Genomic DNA, 22,597 nt, shown 5'->3' on the forward strand with positions numbered 1-22,597 from the left:
AACGTTGTATATTTTTTTTATTCAATTTATTTAATGTATCTAATTTTTTTATCATTTAATTAAATAAAAAAATTATTTTAATTAATAAATTAAACAAACACAACCATATAAACATCATATTATATCTTGTAAAATTAAATAATTTGATTTCCAGTTATCTCTTGAATTTTATAGTTTTTATTTTAGTAATTGTTTATAAATTTTTTTAATTAAATATATATATATAAATTTTTTAATTTTCACTTAAAATTTTTTAAAATACAAAAATTTATTGAAAAAATCTATATAAAAATTTTTTTGTTGAAAAAAAAAATCTAACCTAAAACAAGAATATCCAGTGATAGCTAAAAGGCGAATGTGCCAAACGCAAGGGAAGAAAAAAACCTAAAAAGCATATTTTCCAAATAGTGAATGTGTGGGAGACTGTAGGAGATTCTCAAAAGATTTACTCTCGCTTGCAAATTTATTAGACCGAAATCTAGCAATTGATTTACCATATAGTAAAACTGCATTAAACCTATAATGTTATGGGTCTAATACTCATCAAAAGTTTTCTACAGGTGCAATGCTAATGGTGGATAATTTTAGTACAATGTCATTTCACCATAATTCCTCCTAAACAATGAAAATTGCGAGGGAAGCTGCTACAAGGCCCTCGAAATATTCTCCATGTGTTAAAAAGAGCATCTTAATAGCAAAGCAATCATCTCTATTATAACAGGCCTTTCACTTGTGGTACAGGTAAACAAAGCTGAAGATAAAGAAGCCAGCCATCTGCAATCAACAGGACCATATGCTTAGCACGCGCTTGCAAATACACAAATGATATGGATTCACAAAATAATAAAATTCCAGTTTTTTTTTATAGAGAATACCATTGTAAAAGAAGCTCCATAGTAGGGAAAAGCAGCTGTTATAAATCTCTCATATTCATTGTGTCTGAAGGGCCGAACTGGAATCTGCAATCACAGTATAAATTGGCTTTTTACTCGGTGCCTTTCAACAATACAGGACATTCAACATTAAGATGATGAATTATGCGCTGAGGGTATAATGACAACATACAATAATAGATGCAGGAATCTTCATAAAAAATAAAGGCAGCATGCATAAATTCATGCATTTTGTAACTAGAAGCAATACAATTTGCAATCAATTTCTTTGGGATTCATTATTATTGCCCCATGAATGGATCTTTGGACAGGTCAGCATATAATAATATTTCTCAAAGTGCGTTTCCCCAGATGAACATAAATATGTCCCTCCAGCCAAAAATAAAGCCACTGAATTGATACAGTTGCACCACTTCTCCTATCTGATATGCCAGAAAATTGTTGCCACCTGACCTAGTTATCCAAATTCCTTTTCATAAGAAGTCCCAAATATGTTTATCTTTGGTTATATAACCATCACCAAATTGCAACCAACATTCTCAACATCAATCATAACCAAAACAATCAATCCACTACAAAAATAAAGGAAACCAGGAAGTTGCTAATTTGATTAGGTAGAGGAGAGACCATACAAGTCTGAGAAGCTTACCTGTTTGGAGAGCAACAGGCTAGTATATCCAAGCCTGTTATACTCAACCTTAAACTGGAAAACCCCATAAACATCAGGCACCTTGAATGATGTATGATACAAGCCCTGAAAACCAGGTGCACAAATGATCAGAGACATTAGCACGAGCAGGGATGTAACTAGCAAGGAAATGAATATTGGATGATAGAAACGATGTACCTTCTTGTCATTTGATAGGGTTTTCAACACATAGGGGCTCATCATATAGAACTGGACCTGAACATCATCGGCCACATATGGCTCCCAGCTCTTTCCAGACCATTCATATATCTCAACAGAAAAATCCTGCACTCATATAGAAGTTCATGGTGATTGTCGATACTCTCTCTCGTATGTAGCTTCTCAGAAAAGAATTTCAAAGAACTAAAAGAGAACACAGCTTGACAAGTTACCAGATCATCCTTGATCCTGTACATTGCAGGCTCGTCTGTTTCCCCAGCTTTATTGTGTCTAAGATTCACAGCCTGGTGGTCAAGAACGAGACTTGATATTACACAATAGATGAAAACGCAACAAAACACAATCAAGTGAAAGAAAGAAAGATCCTAAAAGTTGCCATTGTATCAACAATCTAAAGACTATTCTTTAGTATGTCTCAAAATGTTGCAATTTGATTACACATTAGCAAGATGTATAAATAACTCAAGACAGCTGAAATAAAAGCCTAACCTTCAGATGACCTCTTTCATGGAAGACCCATTTGCTAAGTTCAGTCACAAATTGCTCATTACCAGATTTATCATATCTGCCAACACAAGGTCACAGATATCGTGACTTTCCTCCTCTAAAAATATATGAATTTCTCTTCACAAGCAAAACATATTGCCCAGCATATGGATGAAAATTAACAAAAGTATCCAACTAAAAATTTCAACAACCAAAATCAGGAGCAATGACACCCCCCTTCTCCCACTGTGAGCACAAAATCAGCCAGGTACTCTTTGATGAGCATACAAACACAAACATCATGGCTTTGTGGGTCCTCCAGGAAAGTTATTCCTCTTCTTATTGTATCCATAAGCATATTGTGAATGGGAATCAACCAAGGAAAATAGAAGCTATGTGGGCCTGGAGCTCTAACATCAATCAATTGAGGCCTTGACATATACAGAAGTACACACGCATTGTGTGTTTGTGTGAAATAAAAATTGAACTTGCAAATAAAGTTTGAGACATGTATGACTATAATGCTATCAACAATTCAACACAATCTCAGCCTATGTAAAGCCTTAATGATGTAAAGGAAGGTGATTTCCTTGTACTCTTCGAAATGAACTCGGCCACTAACCATTAGTTTTCCCATTCTCAGTCCACTGTACTCTATCTAGGTACACAGAAAAAATATGCATTTGCACAGCAAACAGTTAAAATGATGGATGAGACCATCTATATTGCAATTCGTGAAACAGCAGGTTTAGAAAAACCTCAGGTTCCCAAAGTAGATGTAAAATGAAAAGGAGTTCAATAAGAACTTCACTTACTTTTTTGGGCTCCCAGCTTTCTGTACGCTTGATCTGAAAAATCTGAATCATGAAATGAAGAGATTTTGTCAACAGATATAAACCAAATAATTGCTAGAGAAACACTAAAGTTGAAAAACCATCACATGATTGCATACCGGTTACTAAACATATCTAATGAGCCTGTAATCATAATCCGAGCATTGTTTCTAGCCTGCATTATGTAAAAAAAAATTGGTGAGTAGAAATTTCACCTCAATTTTTTTTATTTTTCTCAAAACCCAGCTAAGAGCAGTGTTCAAAACACAGACATCCACTATGACATGCAATAGTCATATGTACACGTGCGCTTGTATGCATTCAGAACCAACATAAGGAAGTATAATTAGAGACCAACAGAATGGTCAGCAAACAAAAAAAAAATAAACCATAAAGTACAACACAACAAACAATTGTTATTCAGCTGTTGCGTGTGTGGTAAGAGAAAACGAGTGACAATTTGATGGAGGGAGCCGAGTTACCTGAATTACTGAAACTAATGAGATGGAAGATCCGGTTAATGATGGAGGACTTGACAATTTGGAACTTGGATTAGCTGAATAAGCAGAAGGAGACGCAGAAAGGACCTTCAATACCTATACATCATGCCACATGCCCCAGAAACACAGAAACCATTAGCACAAACCCTTAAAATACTTTTTCATCTAGCTACAATTAACAAAGAAATAAAGAAAACACATTTGACCTCACCAGGGTATTTGCTGCATTTAAAGAATGTGCAATCCCTTTAAAGAGCACAGGAGCCTGTTTAATCCAAAACCCATAAACATTCAAAACTCGAACCTTAAACTTCACAAGGAATTAACTGATCCATAATAGTAGGAACAAAACTTAATATAAGGAACGAAACAATCAGACAAACCAACCTCAATCTTATTTTTTCCAAGCAGCGCATCAGAATCAATAAAATCATCTGCAGCAATCAATGTATGATCACCCTCAGTCCCAGCGACTGCATAACTTTTATGATCAATAACCAGAGCCGATGGATCCTACAACATTACATAAACTCAATAAACAAATTAAACTAAATAAATAAAGTGACAAAAACAACCAATGAATCACAAATTCAACACTAACCTCATCAAAATCAACCCCGCATTCAGTAGCCACACTCTTAATCAAATCAGAAGCAGAATTATCGGCCGCAATAAGCAGATCATGACCCGAGTCAACAAAGTCAAGCACAGCAGCTAAATCTAATGCACCACCAAATCCTAACGATAACAAGAACAAACAAAACCCAGTTGCCCAAATCACAAATCATTCCCAAAAAAGAAAAAAACGTAAAAAGAACAAAACCCATTTTCTCAAATCAGAAACAGGACCATAAAAACCAAAACTTGACAAAGATAAACAACAATTTCTTTCAATTTAATAACTTACTTTCGATTGAAGGAGAGAAGAGAATCAAGCCATCATACAAGTACTGGCCATAACGTTGAAGGGCGAGTTTTGGGTCATCAGCAAGCTTGAAATCGAGATCAAAACCGCGAGATTTGAGAGAATTGAAGAAGATTGAGAGGGAAGATTTGAGTGACAAGTCGTCGAGGAGGACTAAGAGGCGACGATCTGAGGGCGAGTCAGGGGAGAAAGAGAGGGAGAGAACGGGAAGGAGGAGTGTGACTGATAGAATTGTTAATACCGAGAAATTGCTTCTCGCCATTTTTGTGGTTGTGGATGGGGTCTTTTGGCTGTCTCGGTGAGAGAGAGAGAGTGGCTGAGGGTTTACCCGGTGAGGAGGAGACGCTAAGAGGACTGATAAATGGATTTTGAGAGTTTGCTACGGGAGAGTCCACCTAGTTTTTTTTCTGAAACGTTTCGAATGGAAATTAAATTTCTTCTTGTTTTTTAAGCAAACTTTTTAACAATTTTTATTCTTATTTTTTTAACCCGAGAGCCTATTAATTATTCCATGTGGTTTACTTTTTAAAAAAATAAGAAGATATTTTTATAATTTTTTTAATGTATCATGAATTTTATTTTTTTTATATTTATTTATTTATTTATTAAAAGTTTATTCATAAAATAATTAATAAGATGTCATTAATTATTATTTTTACCATAAGAATTTTTAAAAGTAACTTTATGATAAAGGAGATTTTTAAAAAAATTTAAATTTAAATTTTGAAACAACACTAAGAAGATTTATTAAATTCATTGTTGATATGATGGTTGCACAAATAAGATCATTTTGGTAGGGATATAATCTTAGTTTACATACAAATTAGTTTCGATAATATTTTTATTATTAAAAAAATGCATGAAAAATAAAATTAAGGTAGTGTATGATAGTAATATACATCTTTTTAACTTTTTACCCCTTTATTCATGGCATCTAGCCAATTCAATCTAATTGAACAAATTGTAAAAGAAAACATATTAAAAACATTTTATAATTTGAGCAAATAAGCACTTTACATTCCATAGTTTCATTTAATTTACATTCTTGGTAAACATCATCTTAAAACAATGATGAAAATGCCAACATTTATTAATAACCCAAGTCCCAAAAATCTAAGGTAAAAACACCATTCTATCTTCTTTATCTTCTACAAAAAGAATGACAAAAACCTCTCTCTTCATAAGCTAATGAAAGCAAAGTTGATTTTTTATTAAAATTTCTCAATAACCAAACAAAAGGAAATCTCCTCAAAAACCTAAAACAACTTCTTTTTTTATGCTCATCAAATTTATCAAAACACTCAAATTTTCAATCATTTTCTCAATTCTTACCTTTCTCTCCTCCCTCATCTTCTCTAAACTATTTATCTCCTCCCATTGTAAATCTCATCACTACAACCCTTTTTTTTTCAAATCTTCACAAGCCCAATTCATGTGATTCTCTCACGCTTTAGGGCTATGATATTTAGACACTTCAAAGACTTGGTTTTCATATTATATGAGGTTGAAAATAGATGTATGATTGAGAATTTAAGTGCTAAGAATATAGATTTTATGATGGGTTTTTATTATTTGTTAAGGAATGAGCTTAAATATCAACATTCAAGGGTTTTAAGGCTTTTGATTCCTTGTGTTTTGGTGTGACAGAGAAGGTTTAAGGACCTGTATTTGGTTTTAGATTTGATACTTCAAGAGAAATGTAAGATTTTTTTATCAAAATTAATGATAGAAAACAATCTTTGATTTGACAAGCTTTTTTTTTTTAAAAAAAAGGACTAATGAGTTTGTTTAGATCAATTTTTAAGTCTTTTTCGTTATTTCTAGATAAAAATGCTAATTTTATTGTTTTATGGTTTTTGAATGATTTTCTAATAAGATTTAGCTCTTTCTTTTGTTTTGTGAGTTGTTTTTCAATATGTTGAAGAGTTAGGATTTGAGCAATATGGTATGGGATATATTGATATTTTTCATATAGATCTCACTACTTTGTTATGAATTTGTCTTGGCTAGAAAGTTATATATGTAAATGTTTGTTGATGTTGAAATAAAAAAAAAAAGAGTTAAATCACATTGAGCCTCCAATAATATGCTTATTTTTTTTCTTTTTAACACCATTCTTTTAGAAATTAAACTTTACATATTAAAGTTTATATATTCATAACACTTCACATCCTCTTGCTTATACACCAAAAATTATTGAATTATTTATAAGATTTTTCTTATATTCAATTTAATGACTAAAGAGTCCATATTGTGTTAAAATAATGAAAATATCACTGAAATTTTCATTGCTAATTTTTTTTTAAAAAAAATTAGTCATTTTTCAATACCTTCATAATATAAATATCATCATTTATATGTTTTTAACAAAATATCCCCCTCTTACATCATCATTTCAACCATAATAAACATTAAATTTTTCATTTTGCTTACACATTTTTCTCAACAAATCTTCACCATTTATATAGCAAACACAAACTTACAACCATATTATCATCACAAACACTATTTAAGCATAAAACTCACCATTATATTCAAGCAAACTAATAGCCAAAATTCAAACAAACTAACTCATAAAATTTCAGTAAACACACTATCATAAATCCAGCAAAACACTGCCTAAAATTCAAGCAAACGCTGCCAACATTTCCAACAAAACACATCTCAATTTCCAGCAAACACTTCTAATTTCCAGTAAAATCAATCTCTAAAAATTTAGCAAACATAACCAATATTCTCAATAAAAACACTGCCCAAAACTTAAGTAAACATAACTAGCATTTTTAACAAAAACACATACCAATTTCCATCTTATGTGCAACCAATAACAACCCGAAATTCATTGTCAACAACCCAAATTTTACAGCACATTTACTACCAACAACAAGAACACACATTATCAACATGTCATTATATTCATCAAATGCTAATAGCATACAAACTTGCAACAACGTAGATGGACTAAAGTTTAAGAATAAAAAGTATATAAAACATGTGAAAAAACAACAATTAGGATATCAAAAACAAGCCATGTGATAATACATTCATTGATTCGTGCAAACATATTAATAATATTGAATTAACAATAAAAGAATGAGGAGATGTTAATGATATTGCTTGAATACTATATGAAATGAAGAAAATAAAAAATGAATTATGTAGAGTTTGGATCAAGATTCATAATATAGAGACAAGCTTTGCAAGTATAAAGTTGTTGCTAAAATCTAATTTAATGTGCAATGTTAATGTTTCTAACTATGATATTCTTCAACATGAACAGATGAAAATGAAATACATGTATAAACTATTAAACAAAATTCATGAAACATCAATATCACATATATCTAAAGCATACACATTAAATAAAGTAAAACTTATAATTTAAACATGTCATAACCACAACAATGATCCACAATATTTAAGTTCTTCTTAGGTTCAAATAGTTAAAACAAAATTCATATATTAGTTATTCTACATCCTTTAATCAATACATCTAGTTTGGGCTTAGATCTTGAGAGAGAAAATGTAACATCCTCAATTATATAAACTCAAATTATATGACATATATTCATAGTTACCAATATATATATATATATATATATATATATATATATATATTACTAAAATTTCAGTAGAAATTAACCATGACTAATTAGGTTAAATAATGGAATTCTTGTTTTTAAATTAATCATGTTTTAAACGTAAATTAAGAAATTAGGATTTTGTGAATAATAACTCGTGAGCTTTAATTCTAGGTTTTTTTATGGTTTCTAATAAAACATGACTAATTAGGTTAAATAATAGCTAAAACGCATATGGGGTTCTGAATATTATCAATATTCAAGCAAAAAATAACTTTTTAGGGTTTTTCAAGCTTTAAGATTAACTTTTAAACAATTATAAATATTCCAATTTTTGGTTAAATTGAGTCAAAACAACATATAATGTAATCAATTAACAATATTTAACAAAAACAAAATGCATTAACAGCACATTTCAATATGTCAATTCAAAAATATGACATGCATGTAACAAAAACACGTTGAGTTCTAAATAAGAAAAGAGTAAGACTCTAATAGTGCATGGGACAAATAGTGTCTAAATAAATAACAAACATAGCTATAAGGGAGAAATTGATTAAAAACATAGATCTTGATTTCAATTTAGGGTTGTTTATAAATATAATATTGTCTAAAGAGAGAGAAAAGTAATTCTAGATGAGAAGAAATATGAGATATGTTATTTATGCAAGCTTTTAATATATTATATATGAAATTGATTTAGAAATTTTGTCTGATTTGAAAGATTTTGTTAACTAGTGATGTAAAATGTAATTTAAAAAAAAACAAAAGCAAATAAAAAAAACTAGAGAAGGCTTAGTGTAATTAATCATAAAAATACAAAAATAGTAGTTGGATGATGATGGTGATGAAATAGAAGAAAAAAAAGAGTGTAAAGAAGATGATAAATATTTTATTTTTAAAGGCATTTTGGCAATGATAAAATCATAATGGCAAATTTACAATATTCCACACATTTATTTGACCTAGTCATCGGATTAATTATTTAGTATGTAAGATGAAATTAATTATATAAATAATAGGATATCAATTTTAATAAATATAAATATGATATATTGAAATAAATGATGTTTTAAGTAATTTTATCTTTATAAATAATATATTCTATCTATATATTCATTTGCGATTTATTCTACTTAACTTGATTTAATGAAACACGATAGATATAAATAAAAACTTGTTTGACGTTGGTGTTGTGTGGTTATACCATAAAAAAATAGGATTTAGAAAAAAAAAAGTATTAAATAGTTTAATAGATGAGCTATTAAATAAAATTGGGTTGAAAAATGATTGATTACATGAGCTATTAAATAAAAAAATTATTCAAAAAACATCATTGTAGTAAAATGGCATGAAAAGTATGTGTAGAATCTCAAACAAAAGATGACATTTTGTTCATTGACGTAAAACAAATATAGCAACATTACTAATTTATGGATGTTTTTTTTAAGAATTAAAAGTTTTAAGTAGAAAACAAATTGATGAACGTCTCTAACAAATTGACCTCTAAATAAAGAAAATCAATGGTTAAAATTATCGAAAATATTTAAGTAATTTTGGTAGCATTTTGTTCTTCTTTAACAACACTTTCACCACATTGTGCTTTCGATGAGTGTGATTGAGGTGAAAACGTCTCTAACAACAAGGACAAATTGGATTTAAATTTGATGAAATTGTGTCACTGAGGTTGATTTGTCGACTTGACATAAAAAACATAAACTTGGAGGGTTTTTTTTTTCTAATATTCCAGACACTGAAAATGAAATAAAATTTGGAGAAATTCTTCCAACCTGCTAAATTTTTTTTTGAACCATAAATGAATTTTCTTTGTAGTTTCAAAATAATTCCAATGTGTTTAAGTGAGCTATAACTTAGCCCCTATAATTTGTCAAAATTAATTAATTAATATTTGTAGTTTTAAAAAATAATTAAATACTTTATCCACTAATATTGACCGTTTACAATTTAGTGTTTTTTATTAGAAAAAATACCTTCTATCCTAACTAAAATTTCCATTACACATGTTTTTCTTTTCATTCTTCTATTTTTCATAATAAATAAATAAATTAGTTAAGAATAGCTTATAACTAGATTATAAATATAAAATATATAAATTAAAGGTTAGTTTAACTTAGTGATTACCACAAATATATTATAATACATTGTTTGGTAGGAGTGTATTACTTACTGTTCAAGTAGCGGACCCTATCAATAATTAAGGTATGACCTTAGTTATTATTGTGAGATAGATTTAATGGGTGTTTGAAAGTGAGTTTTAATCTACTTTTCTTTAAATTCTAGTTTTTTTAATAATTTTTTTAGTATTTTTAAATATATATTAATATTAAAATAGAATTAAAAAAATAAAAATAAAAAAATATTTTAATATTTCAATAATGTTCTCAAACCTCCTCTTCCTATTGGCTTGCTTTTAACATGCTTTCCCATAAAGAACCCACGTTTCAATGACAAAGAGAGGGAGAGAGTTGGCTTCTAACTAACCTTTGAAAATACACAGACCAAAATACCCTCACCATCTACAATTATCATCGGATGTTTTTGCTAAAGCTAGTCTCCATCAAGCGTGCTTCGTGCTCCTCTCCGAATATGACCTTAATGGTGTATCGGTGTATTTATGACGTATTAATAATAGTATACACGATAAGCTAATTTGAAATTATAAAATTATTATATGTGTTTTTTTTTAGTTGTTTTATTACCTAAAACACTTTTAACAATAATTTTAATTAAATTCATGGGAATTAATTTTTTAATTAACAACTATTTAAAAAATAATTTTAACCAAACACGTATAAAATCAAACTAGTAATAATTAAAAATTTATTTTTAAAAACTACATATAAAAAAATTATCATAACATCAAACATATTATGAAATTACATCTTAGGAATTTTGTTTTTGAGAGATAAAACTCATCTTAAGAAATTAGAACAACTTAACATATTTAGAGGGTGCTTGACAATGTGATAGCGATTGCTTTTCAAATAAATTTTTGTATCGAAATGCATGCTAATAATTTTTTTTTATTTTTTAAAAATTATTTTTGACATCAACATATCAAAACAATCCAAAATGTACAAATCATATTAAATTTTAGTAAAAAAAAATTTAGTTTTTTTAAAATGTAGTTTGCACCGCGTTCCCAAACATATTCTTAATATTTTTGATTTATAAGGATGAAGGAATTTACACTTGAGCTTTCAAATTCCTAGATTTTGAGCATTGAATCTTTAATATATCTACTGTTACTAAATTCTTAGAAATTTTTAAAAAAAGAAGGTTAAGAGACAAAAATTATGCAATACTTCAACAAAACTAATTTGAATTTGTGGGAGTTTGAACACAATTTTGTACAATCATTATAGAAAAAAAAAAACCCAACATTTTTTTTTCTGTACAAAAACAAAAGATAGTCAAAAAGATTATAAATACAAAATATTCCAGGGCAGCGTAGCAAATAAGCAATCCACGCCATCTCTCCTTCACTTATCCACATATGACTTGTGTTGTGTCTACACTACAGTGGGCCGCAGGCTCTGGTTTTGGAAAAATTACAAGCCAGCTCCCAACTATGCATATAATTTTCAATTAAGTCTTTCAACTTCAATATTAAACAATATTATTCTAAGACTATCATATTTTAATTAACATTATCCCCTTTTCAAAACAAAAAAATTAACAAGATTTATTTTCTTATGCAAGTTGTTATGCATTAGTGCTTACAAATGACACCTCCAAAACCTATAAAATTACGTACATATTTAGAGAGTGTTTAGAAACGCGGGTTAATTTGTGTTTTTTAAAAAATTAAAATTTATTTTTTTGTGAAAAATTAATTTTTTTATATGTTTTGGATTGTTTTGTTGCGTTGATCTCAAAAATAATTTTTAAAAGATGAAAAAAAATTATTTTAATGCATTTCGACATGAAAAACACTTTAAAAAACAATCACAACCATACTCCCAATCAGACCCATTAATGTTGCTTACAAAATTATTTTTGTAAAATACACTTACCATCATCATTTGATTTGGGAACAAAATAATGCTTTAATCTCTTTATATTATACTATCTTGGCTTCCAACTTAAGAGAGATGGTGACAATTATTTTCTTAAATATATCAATATGGTTTGAATGACTCACAAGAGATACTAGGTTAAAATTTTAATTTTCATATACAAAATACCATGAGAAATGTGATATTTAAAACCAAATAAATATTTGCATGTGAAAAAATGCATACAAATCTCTAATTTTATTAATGATTTTGATGGGTGAAGCAAATTGAGGGCTGAATTGCATAAATTCGAAACTAAAGAACTTAGTCGAAATACTTTATAGAGTTAGAGGACTTTGGGCAAGTTTGTGCTTTTCTTCGTGCGTTTGCAACAGAATATTAGGAGAACGAACCAAAGGGCCAGCCAGAGGGGGTGGGTCCCGCCTTCATTACTCGTAAATAATTTGCATAGCCAAATCTGTGTGCACTGTGCAACAGAGAAATTTCCCTTTCCCCTCGTTTTATAAAAAGGCTTGCTCGTAAATCCAAAAAAAAAAACTTACTCCTCTTTTTCTCTCTGTGGATTTTCCTCGAACAGATAAGGTACCTTTTAAGATCCATGTCTCTCTCTCTCATTTTAGATTTTGGTTTCTCGCTTTCATCGATTTAGGCATTTTGATTTCTGGGTTTTGAGCTGGTATTTTGTTCTTGTTATCATTCAGATTTTTTTGTGTGTGGTTTCACGTTTTAAAGTTTGGATCTTTTTTGGGCTTTTAGTTATTGCGGTGGAACCCTTTATTTTCGTTTCATTCCTGGATGATTTTTCACTCGAATATAAAAGATTGCGATCTAGTTTTAAAAAATTTGTTCTTTTAACTTGAAAGCAATGGATATCCAATTTTTCAATTAGTGAATGACTCTAGAGAATCACGTCTTCTTGATGTTTTTGGAGGGTCCTTTCTTGGTTAGAGCAAATCCTTAGTGTATTTAACTGGGTATTTGTCTTCTTTTTTCTTTCCTGATTGATTGGTTAGTAGTTTTGTGTGCGATTTTGATTTCTGTTGTTACGGTGAGTAGATTATGTTGATACACGTGATCTTTGTGAAAATCTAAAGGGATTTGATGGCTGATTAGTGCTGTTCTTTTTCTATGACAGGAGCTATGATTCGGCTATTTAAAGTGAAGGAAAAGCAGAGAGAACTTGCTGAAAATGCTAATGGTGGCGTGCCGATCAAGAAGCAAAGTGCTGGAGAATTGCGTCTTCATAAAGGTTTGCCTCTTGTAGTTAGTAATTGCACGGTTTTATTTTGTTCTGTTTTAATTACTCTCGTTTAAGTTTTTGACGATGAATACGTGCCTTATTGTAGTGTTTACATGTTAGTTCTTAAAAATGTTTCTCAACCCAAGTTAGCAATGTCATAATAATTTTTTGTAACTTTGATGTACAAGGAGAGGAAGATTAATTTGTTGGATGATTTCTCTTGGATGAAAAGATTTTTGTTTCTCTTCTTGGGCTAAGAAAGAGGTGTGTGTTGAGTTGAAAGTTGCAAGTTCTGTTGTAATGTTTCAAGCAACTCATTGGCTCAAAGAAACCCGCACACATAGCATATTATTTGATCTTGCGTTCTATCTTCTTGCACCTCCCACTGGACCCTTTTACTTGATGTGATATCAAGTAACTGGGATAGATCAACAACAGATTTCTGCAGATCAAACTATACATGAATTTGTTTTAGTAACAAACTTGATCCTGAACCAGTTTATAAAACAAACTTTTCTTATTTAAGTTGGTTCTAGTTGTCCGCTTCAAGGAACACTATATAAAATAGATAATCTTGGAAGTTGAGATCATTTCTTATGTGGTGTTATCTTATTGACATTCTCACTCATTTCCTACATTACATCGCATGTTGCAGATATTTCTGAGCTGAACTTACCTAAATCATGCACCATGACGTTCCCCAATGGCAAGGATGACCTTATGAGCTTTGAGGTTTCTATCCGGCCAGATGAAGGATATTATTTGTAATGAATTTTCTCTAAAGTTTAGTCTCTGTATTTCATTAGTTTCTTTGTTATATGATCTGAAAACTGTATCATTTCTTTTCTAGAAATGATTATTTTACTTAATACTCTCATTTGTGTTTGAAGAGGTGGAACATTTTTGTTCTCTTTCCAAGTTTCCCCAATCTACCCACACGAAGCACCAAAAGTTAAATGCAAAACCAAGGTATTTTATTAAGACATTGCTTTTCTAAATTAAGTAATGTTTTAATGGATTAAGATGGTCTTCGTACATTGTTTGTTCAACTTGCAGGTCTACCATCCAAACATCGACTTGGAAGGAAATGTCTGTCTCAATATCTTGCGAGAAGATTGGAAACCTGTCCTCAATATAAACACTATCATTTATGGATTATATCATCTCTTCACGGTATTATTTTGTGTGTTCAACTATCAAGTTCATCCCTGTGATTTTGTTGGCATTTGGTATCTCTGACCTCTTTACATCCATTCAGTTTACTTCATTTAATATTGTGCTTTCAGGAACCAAATTACGAGGATCCCCTTAATCATGATGCTGCAGCAGTGTTGAGGGACAACCCAAAGATGTTTGAATCTAATGTGAGAAGGGCTATGACTGGCGGGTATGTGGGGCAATCCTTCTTTCCACGGTGTATTTAGGTTCTATGTGGTGGTACATGGTGCCAATTCAAATGTGTTATCAATGCTTGAATGCCCGTGGTTGTAAAATTTATTTTCAAATTACGTTGTCATCCTTTTTGATTCTCTGGGTGGAGCTTGGGGCCTTAGTTCCTAGGATTACCATGCAACTGAAAACACAAACATAATCTGTATGCTATTGTAACTCTTGGATGCAATTTGTATGTCGACTTGTTATATTATTTATTTCAATGTGGAGTGAGGTTAGATAAGAATTTGCGCATGGCTTAGGGAATTAACGTTCTGTCTCGGTCTCCATGCGTGCGATCAAGCGTGAATTATCGGACCTCATTGTATTATTTCACTGTCATATCTGGTTATGGAAATACTTCTCTGTCCGTTCATATCTGATAATCTTTGTAAAATCCAATCGAAGGTGGTTTCCTTGGATTATTTAAGGAGATGTTTGGACTTGCTTCACCTGTCGTTGATGCAGTCTTGAATGCACTAGCGTGGGTTTGGAAGACCACATATTTGCACTTTGCTGGAAGCTCAGGTCAATCTCATTGGCTCCTTTGGAATCATTATGGAACCATCAACTTCGGGTTCCTGCACACCTAATTAGATAGCTTTATCTGTCTCTTTTCCCATGTGTCGTGGCCAATCAACAATCTGACGCCTCAATTTGGACTTTAGCAATTCAAAAAACACAGATGGATGATCAAGTTGTTCAAGTGTTCATCAGCAACGTAGAACAGCCTTGATGATCTGGGGTGGTGCATGCGAGTGCACCAGACTCATTCTAATGTATCATTTCTTCCGTTTCCTAACACAGGAGTAATACTTTGGTGAATGGTGTATATTGTACCTAAATAGATAGCATCAAATCACACAACATTGAGAACACAAGCTTAGTTATGAAAAGCAGTTCTCATTAATAATAATAATAATAATAATAATAATAATAATAATAATAATAATAAACCCCATCCATCTTTCACTATGGAGCAAGGCTCAGTGCACTGTAGAAGATTATTACTGATGATTTTGCTCTCTACATTTGTAAGGGCTGGGTTTGGGGCCAAAATAATCTTTTTATAGGTTCAATTGGCATTACCAGTTTGTTTAGGGATAAATTGATATCTTTATATTTTTATTGAACAGTTAAATTATTAATCTTTCCTTTAAAAACAAAAAATATAACCTGGGGGCAAGGGGTTATTTTGTTTTTTTAATTTTTGTAACATTGTAGTTACTTAAATACCCTTGCATTTTTGTTTTTGTTTTACTTTGGTCCAGGGGTGTTTTTGTCATTTTCCTCTAGTTTTTCTATAATTGCCAATTCAAATTAGGGCAATTGGATCTTTTGACATATAAAATATATTTTAAAAAAAGATTGTTGGCGCGAGCGGTGGGAGGAACTTGTGCCCTTTAGGGTAGCGCGTGCGGGTTCCTTTCCAGTCAAAATCACCTTTTGTAGCAGCGTTTGAAGCAGTGCATCGAGATCTTTCAGGAAGTGGTGTGCATGACGACGGCAAACGAATGGTGGGGCTTCAATAGACTTTTTTCTCCTCCTGCCCTTTCTCTCTCTCATCTCTTAAACAAAGCGCACAAGCTTCCTTTCATTTGTTTTGTAAATACAATGTGGTCCTTATTTTTTAACTTTCATCTATTTTGTTTTTTTTAATCTTTTGTAGGTTAATTTTCATTTTCAATTTTTTCCTTATCATTTAGTTTTCATTTTAAATTTGGACCTTATTTTTTTGATTTTTTCTATTGTTTTTTAATCTTTTGTAGATTAGTTTTTTTTCAATTTAATCCCTAATCATTTAATTTCATTTATTTTTTATTTTAAATTTAGTCTTTATTTTTTTAATTGTTATTTATTTTAGTTTTAACATTTTTCTAATTCTATTTTATTTTCAATTTCATCCTTTTACATTAAAAATTGCAATTTAATCTGAACCTAAGAGATATAACCTCGACCCGCCCTGAACGAGTTGGTGTTTTCGGATGATGACCTTACCCAATGGGTGAATAATAAATAAGGTATAAATATTATTAAAACATACTCAAAATCCACCCGAACCTAAGCCAAAAATATATATTTATATTATACAAATATATTGGAGAACATCTTGATTTTTTTTAATACAAATATAGTGTTATATGTATGTATGTATGTGTATGTATATATATATATATATATATATATATATATATATATATATATAACACTATACACACTATTTTATATTTTAATAATTTGACATTCACACACATGCTTCAAATTTAAATATTATTTAATTTATAGATATTTATATTTTTTATCTGGTGGGTAACAAGTACGGTATAAATATGAAAAAAATCAGACACGTAGGTACTCATTGTCATCCATACTCAACATTTCATTTCGATTTATTTTTTGTCAATTTTTATTTGCTTTCTTTTTATTGCTCTTTCTTTTGTTTTGGTTCTTTTTTGTATTGTTTTTTTTTTTTCAAATTTCATCCCTTAATGTTTTATGATTAAGAATTTTATTTCATTATTTTTTTAGATTTACCTTCAATAGGGTTTAAATATTAACAAGGATTGACTTCAATCTTTTTTTAGGTTCTTTATATATATAAAAAAATTAATCTTATCCTTCAATGTTTGATTTATTAAAAATTAATCCTCACATTTTTTTTCAATTCCCTTATATTTAATTATCTTAATCATATGCTCATAGTCGTATATTTGATTATCTTAATCATATGCTCATAGTCATGTAATTAATAGGTTGACATAACTTAAGTCGTGAATTTTATATGTTAACTTATAGATAGATTCAGGATTTTTTTTTACTTTTTTTTACTTGATTTTTTTTTTCATTTTTTAATTTCTATATTGAAACTATGCTAGTTTATTGACTCGAAAAAAATCAATGACCCAGTTATCGGTTTTTCTTTTTTTAACATGCTAATTTTTTCATTTTTTAATTCCAATATCAAAACCATGCTAGTTTATTGACTCGAATAAAGTCAATGACCCAGTTCGGTGTTCGTTAAGAATGCTTGCGTTGCCTTGGCTTTCCTTATTTACAACGGAAAAAACAACTGGCGCCACGGGACACCCATCTAGTCGGAGCTCAAAAAAGGTCAATCATCAAGAAAATGGTCATACAACGACCAGCACCCAGCCAACTACGTGCTGCATGTCGATACGCTTCAAGTGAGATGCACAGAATTATGAATACTCGAAAAAAACGCTTCATGAAAAAAATGTTGCATGGTGGAAAATCTGAAAAGGCTTCTTACATGATCTCTAATGCTTTTGAACCCGCCATTCTTGCATTTTCACGGTCTTGCCTAAAATATCTATACAATGGAGTGTAAAACAAGCAACACAAACCAAATGGAATTGCCATCATCGAAAGAAGCCCTTTAGACAGTGCAGAAGCTTCTCGTACAGAACCTTTAATTGGATCAACAGACTTTGAATCATAACCAAACATCTGCTCTGAAAGGATTCCGACCAATGGAGCCGCAAAAGAAGAGAACGATCCTTCAAAAGCACGATCATATGCATAAATCATAGTCCGGTGTTTTACAGGCACCACCTCAGCGAATATTGGGGCATTGACAGCAGTACCATTCCAGCTGATTGTTAGGCCCATCATGAAAAGGGTAACAGCAAAGGTGAAATAGCTGCTTACTGATTGTGGAATCACTTTGAGGAGAAACCAAGAGAATGGGATGCCCATGAAGGCACTAAACTGGGCACACATGATACGGCCAGAGTGAGGGTAAATATGTGACATTCGATCAGCTATTATGCCACCAAGGAGGGACCCCAATGAACACCCAACAGCAAAGAAACTTAGGAGAGCTGCTGTTTTGTTATGATTAAAACCTGAAAGTTGAGACCATGGCATTATAATGAGACAATGGGAAACAGCCAATCTATTATTATTGAATGTTCTGGAGTAATTATCCTATTGCAATAGATTCCCTACACCATTTCAAAACCACATGAAAGGAGGAGCGATAATATAGTGATAGCAATTGGCTCCCTCATTGCATAACGAAACAGGTGAATTTCATGATGGCACTCAATTTTGATGAATGATGCAATGGTAGCATATCATCAGCAATTTCAATGTATTTCTGATTAAAATACAGTTTGGAGTGAAATAAAATTGGAATGTACTTACCAATCAGTTCAAACCACATGGTAAAAAACACCATTGCAGTCCATGGCAGGGAACCAACAATGCCCTGCAGGACAATTATCTGAAATGTTTTCACTTTCATAACGGCTTTTGTTGCTGTCCAGGACTCTGTCCAAATTGATAATTCATACGAATTTCCCTTTTCTACCAGTTCATCTCTGCAGCAAAAAGAAGTTGAATTACCAAACCAAAAGAATCAGAGACATTGACTTCCCCATCACCTATTTACACAGAAAATCGAAAGAAGGTTCAATTACAACAGGCTGTACTTTTATTTTTAAGTTGAAATGAAATTTTGATTAAATGTAAATTGCGATAAGCAAAGCTTGTGAAGAAACTATATAATCTCAAGAATGTGATAGGAACCTTTCAAAATTCTCACTGGTGTCACGGTTGACACCAATTGTTTTCCTTGGATCAACCACAAATAAGAAAACAAGTAACCCTATTAGTAAACTCAATGATGCCATCATGATGAAGGCAAAACGCCATCCTTGTACACCCCAATACTGCTGACCAGCCATAACTGTTGCCAGAACACCACCACCTATACCACCCAAGTTACCAATAAAGCTTAGCAATCCAAATCCAGTACCCCTCACACCATCCTTATAGCTATCAGCAATGAAAGATTGCAATGCTGGTATTACAATTGCCAGTCCAAAGCCATTTACTGCTCTCCAGAATGCAGCTTGCGAGAAATGATGGCTTGCACCCACCGCAGCAGTTGATAAGGCCCAACACAAAGTTCCCATTGCAAGAACAGTGGGACGGGCGTGGTTTATAACTAAAATACCTGCCAATGGTGATGACAGTCCCTGCACAAAGTTCCTTATGAAAGTAAGATACCCCAGATCAGATGGTCCAGCATTAAAAGCTTCACTAACTTCTTTATAAACAGCAGGAAGGAGATTTTCATCAGCGCGCTCCATTATAGCAGCCATGTTTATAAGAAAGATAGAAAGAGAAACCCCCAAAATCTTTCTTCCTCTGTGAAAAGCAAACATATTGCCAGAATACAAAAGATAGAATCAATACACTTGAGTAAAACTTTTCCAAACGGACATTCGATTGACTATAAAAAATGACATTCTAAGAGGTTATGCTTCAGGCACAGGAACATACTAGCATTAATATCTATGAGAACATGCAAGCCTACTATACAATCGACAATCCATCAATTGATGTATAGTCAGCCCAGAGATCATACTGAATCTAAGTTGAGTAACATGTGGGACTGGCATTGAACTCATTTACAATCTATAATTCTAACTTTTTTGACGAGTACTCATCTAATGGTATTGAATTCATTTAAAATCTATAATCTAAATGGTTTTGAAATTTTTAAACCACAGGACTGAGTTTACTAAATGACGGGCTCAACAATTATAAATAGAAACACATCTTCAATGCATCAACAGAAGATTTGAAATTTTCCTACAATCTCCACCTTCTGCAAGTCCACCCAAAAAATGATAGCAACCTAGTAATAACATAGAATGAATCCCAGTTTGCGAAGGAGTTGTGATTAACCTCAACGCCTAAATCAAAATCAGAAAGAGACAAGCAGGATGCATTCATAGTGAACAACAATTTCTCTACAACCACAAATGTTTGAGAAGCAGGTACACCAACAACGACAAGCGTCTTTAAATAAGCAATTCAAAACCTACCTGTCGGAAAATACTAGGGAAAATTGTTACTAACTGCTGGTTAGTAACAAATTAAACAAGGGATTAATATCAACAATTTACATACAAAATAGGAACCCCACTATCTAAGAAAAGCACTGTTGAACTTCGACACTTTCTGAAAACCATTCACAAAACGGCAACCATATGTCTCAATATTGAATCCACATCACACTATCCATGAACAAAACCTATTTCATCAGAGTAGAATAACAAAACTAAGCCTTTGATGAAATTAACAAACAAAATTGCTACCGTGCATCGTTTGACCATTGACCAGACCAGCTCTATAATCTCTAAAGAGTCCTAACAAAACCCCATTAAATTCTTTCTAAATATCAAGAAAAAAGCAATAAATATAATCAACGTTGACTATGAACAAAACAATCACTGAACCAGAAAACTAAAAAACCGAAACCAAAAAAAGAAAGATTAGATTTCTTGATGAAAACCAATCAGCAAAAAAAACTTACTTCATGGCATCAATAGTTCTGGGAATCAAAGACTTGAATGGTGTTCGAAGGGAAGAAGAACCAAATCTGTAATGGGTCCGTTTAAGGCCCATCAATCAAGAAACCTCGATAGAGTCGTTGACTTCCTATAAAAGAGGAATAGTAATAAATCGTTAGCAACTATGGCGGATCTTGGACCCCAGTTAACAAACTTCCCTTTACTTTACAGTCTATAAGAGCCAGCTAAAGCCAATATTTATACTCGGGACAAAAAATCAGTAAGGTAAAAATGGAATATTCAAATCTTCTTCGAACAGATGACTCAAACATGTCACCAAATAAAAATATTACATAAAAACTGATGACACAGACTTGCCAACGTTTTATCGTACTGTTTGTTTTAAGTATTGGAGGTTTTCTGTGTCTGTTGGAAACGAGTAATGTTAATTTTTATTTTTCAAACAAAATCATGCATTATCGAATGGGTATTTCTTATATTAAGTAAGTGAATACCACTGATTAATAATCCAATAATTGATTGGTGACAATATTATGCAAAATTAGCTTTCGAGAAATTGTAAAAAAGAGAAAAATCGAATTAATTGGTACAATGTTTCTATCCATGCATGTAACCTGTTTTTGTTTAGTTAAGAATACTTTGTAATAACGATGTCATATTATTACTACATATATGCATTGATGGGAGAGCTATTTATACCTAGCGGTTTTTATAGACCATTGCTCATTCACATGCATGCAAAATCTTATTCTAAGAAACACGAGGCTTGCAGCTCAGTAGTTTTGGCAGGCTTTGTCCTGCCTGGACGTCCTGGGTTCGAGTTTTCATGTGTACCCGCACTTGAGGGTTTAGCTGCTTTGATCAATTCGTGTGACTTGTTCCGTCCCTGTCCCGGGTTCGACCTTCTATGTGCACGTCTGTCATCCCCGCGGTGCCTTACATGCTCCTGGGATTGCAGGATGTCCAGCGAGCCGTGGGGAATAGTCGTGGTGCGCGTAAGCTGGCCCAGACACCCACGTAAATAAAAAAAAAAAAAAAAATCTTATTCTAAGAAACAAGAAATATGTTTAATTACTTTCATGGCTAGTGTACAATCATGACTTCTTGTATGATTTCAAACTTTTTTAAAAAAAATTCTGAGGTTCAATAACAAAACAATAGAGGATATAGCTAAATTAATATAGTGATACTTATAAAACATTATTAATTGGAGTTAAAATGTCAAATCCCAACTTAACAGGCACCTACAATGGTTAATGATCATATTAGCACGTTATACATGATCTGTCATTATAAATGTCATTGTCGTTTGTTTGTATTTTAGAAAAAAACTAGGCAACACGGACATGCTTGACCTTCTTTTTTATGGGCTGGGTCTAAGCATTTGAGATCTCTTTATAAAGGGTTTTTTATATTTTGATTTAAATTCATTCAAATTAAATTATTTAAAATA

General features: G+C 31.5%; 3 protein-coding genes across 4 annotated transcripts; 1 reads left to right on the forward strand and 2 right to left on the reverse strand.

Annotated features, from left to right (window-relative positions):
* Positions 1-433: 433 nt before the first annotated feature.
* On the reverse strand, positions 434-4,899 carry LOC133673389 (dolichyl-diphosphooligosaccharide--protein glycosyltransferase 48 kDa subunit-like). Its single transcript, XM_062094154.1, has 13 exons — positions 4,488-4,899; positions 4,182-4,318; positions 3,968-4,093; positions 3,792-3,845; positions 3,563-3,676; positions 3,200-3,255; positions 3,063-3,104; positions 2,251-2,326; positions 1,974-2,045; positions 1,741-1,866; positions 1,543-1,647; positions 876-959; positions 434-774 (listed from the first exon to the last, which is right to left on the reverse strand). The coding sequence occupies exons 1-13, from the start codon at positions 4,765-4,767 to the stop codon at positions 727-729; spliced, it is 1,320 nt and encodes a 439-aa protein (XP_061950138.1). The 5' UTR covers positions 4,768-4,899; the 3' UTR covers positions 434-726.
* Positions 4,900-12,529: 7,630 nt separating this feature from the next.
* LOC133672412 (NEDD8-conjugating enzyme Ubc12) lies at positions 12,530-15,044 on the forward strand. Of its 2 annotated transcripts, none has more exons than XM_062092819.1 (6): positions 12,530-12,708; positions 13,262-13,375; positions 14,022-14,130; positions 14,257-14,335; positions 14,423-14,539; positions 14,653-15,044. In XM_062092819.1, exons 2-6 carry the CDS (start codon positions 13,267-13,269, stop codon positions 14,788-14,790), a joined length of 552 nt encoding a protein of 183 aa, XP_061948803.1. In that variant the 5' UTR covers positions 12,530-12,708; positions 13,262-13,266; the 3' UTR covers positions 14,791-15,044. The 2 variants fall into 2 exon arrangements, with proteins under 2 accessions (XP_061948803.1, XP_061948804.1); XM_062092820.1 differs by lacking the exon at positions 12,530-12,708 and adding an exon at positions 12,780-12,802.
* A 2,953-nt stretch (positions 15,045-17,997) lies between these two features.
* LOC133672445 (uncharacterized) lies at positions 17,998-21,542 on the reverse strand. The gene is made up of 4 exons (XM_062092869.1): positions 21,147-21,542; positions 19,349-19,972; positions 18,965-19,140; positions 17,998-18,663 (listed from the first exon to the last, which is right to left on the reverse strand). The coding sequence occupies exons 1-4, from the start codon at positions 21,236-21,238 to the stop codon at positions 18,065-18,067; spliced, it is 1,491 nt and encodes a 496-aa protein (XP_061948853.1). The 5' UTR covers positions 21,239-21,542; the 3' UTR covers positions 17,998-18,064.
* Between the last annotated feature and the right edge of the window lie 1,055 nt (positions 21,543-22,597).

Source organism: Populus nigra, chromosome 14 (genome assembly GCF_951802175.1).
Source record: "Populus nigra chromosome 14, ddPopNigr1.1, whole genome shotgun sequence".
Lineage (NCBI taxonomy): Eukaryota > Viridiplantae > Streptophyta > Magnoliopsida > Malpighiales > Salicaceae > Populus > Populus nigra.

Coding starts and splice junctions, on each gene's coding strand:
- LOC133673389 (XM_062094154.1), bottom strand. CDS start 4,767: ATGGCGAGAAGCAATTTCTCGGTATTAACAATTCTATCAGTCACACTC. Junction 3,256..3,562: donor CATTAGTTTCAGTAATTCAG/GTAACTCGGCTC, acceptor TACATAATGCAG/GCTAGAAACAATGCTCGGAT. Junction 775..875: donor ATGGAGCTTCTTTTACAATG/GTATTCTCTATA, acceptor TGTTGATTGCAG/ATGGCTGGCTTCTTTATCTT.
- LOC133672412 (XM_062092819.1), top strand. CDS start 13,267: ATGATTCGGCTATTTAAAGTGAAGGAAAAGCAGAGAGAACTTGCTGAA. Junction 14,131..14,256: donor CCAGATGAAGGATATTATTT/GTAATGAATTTT, acceptor TTGTGTTTGAAG/AGGTGGAACATTTTTGTTCT. Junction 14,540..14,652: donor GATTATATCATCTCTTCACG/GTATTATTTTGT, acceptor TTGTGCTTTCAG/GAACCAAATTACGAGGATCC.
- LOC133672445 (XM_062092869.1), bottom strand. CDS start 21,238: ATGGGCCTTAAACGGACCCATTACAGATTTGGTTCTTCTTCCCTTCGA. Junction 19,973..21,146: donor AGAACTATTGATGCCATGAA/GTAAGTTTTTTT, acceptor TGCTTTTCACAG/AGGAAGAAAGATTTTGGGGG. Junction 18,664..18,964: donor CATGTGGTTTGAACTGATTG/GTAAGTACATTC, acceptor CTCAACTTTCAG/GTTTTAATCATAACAAAACA.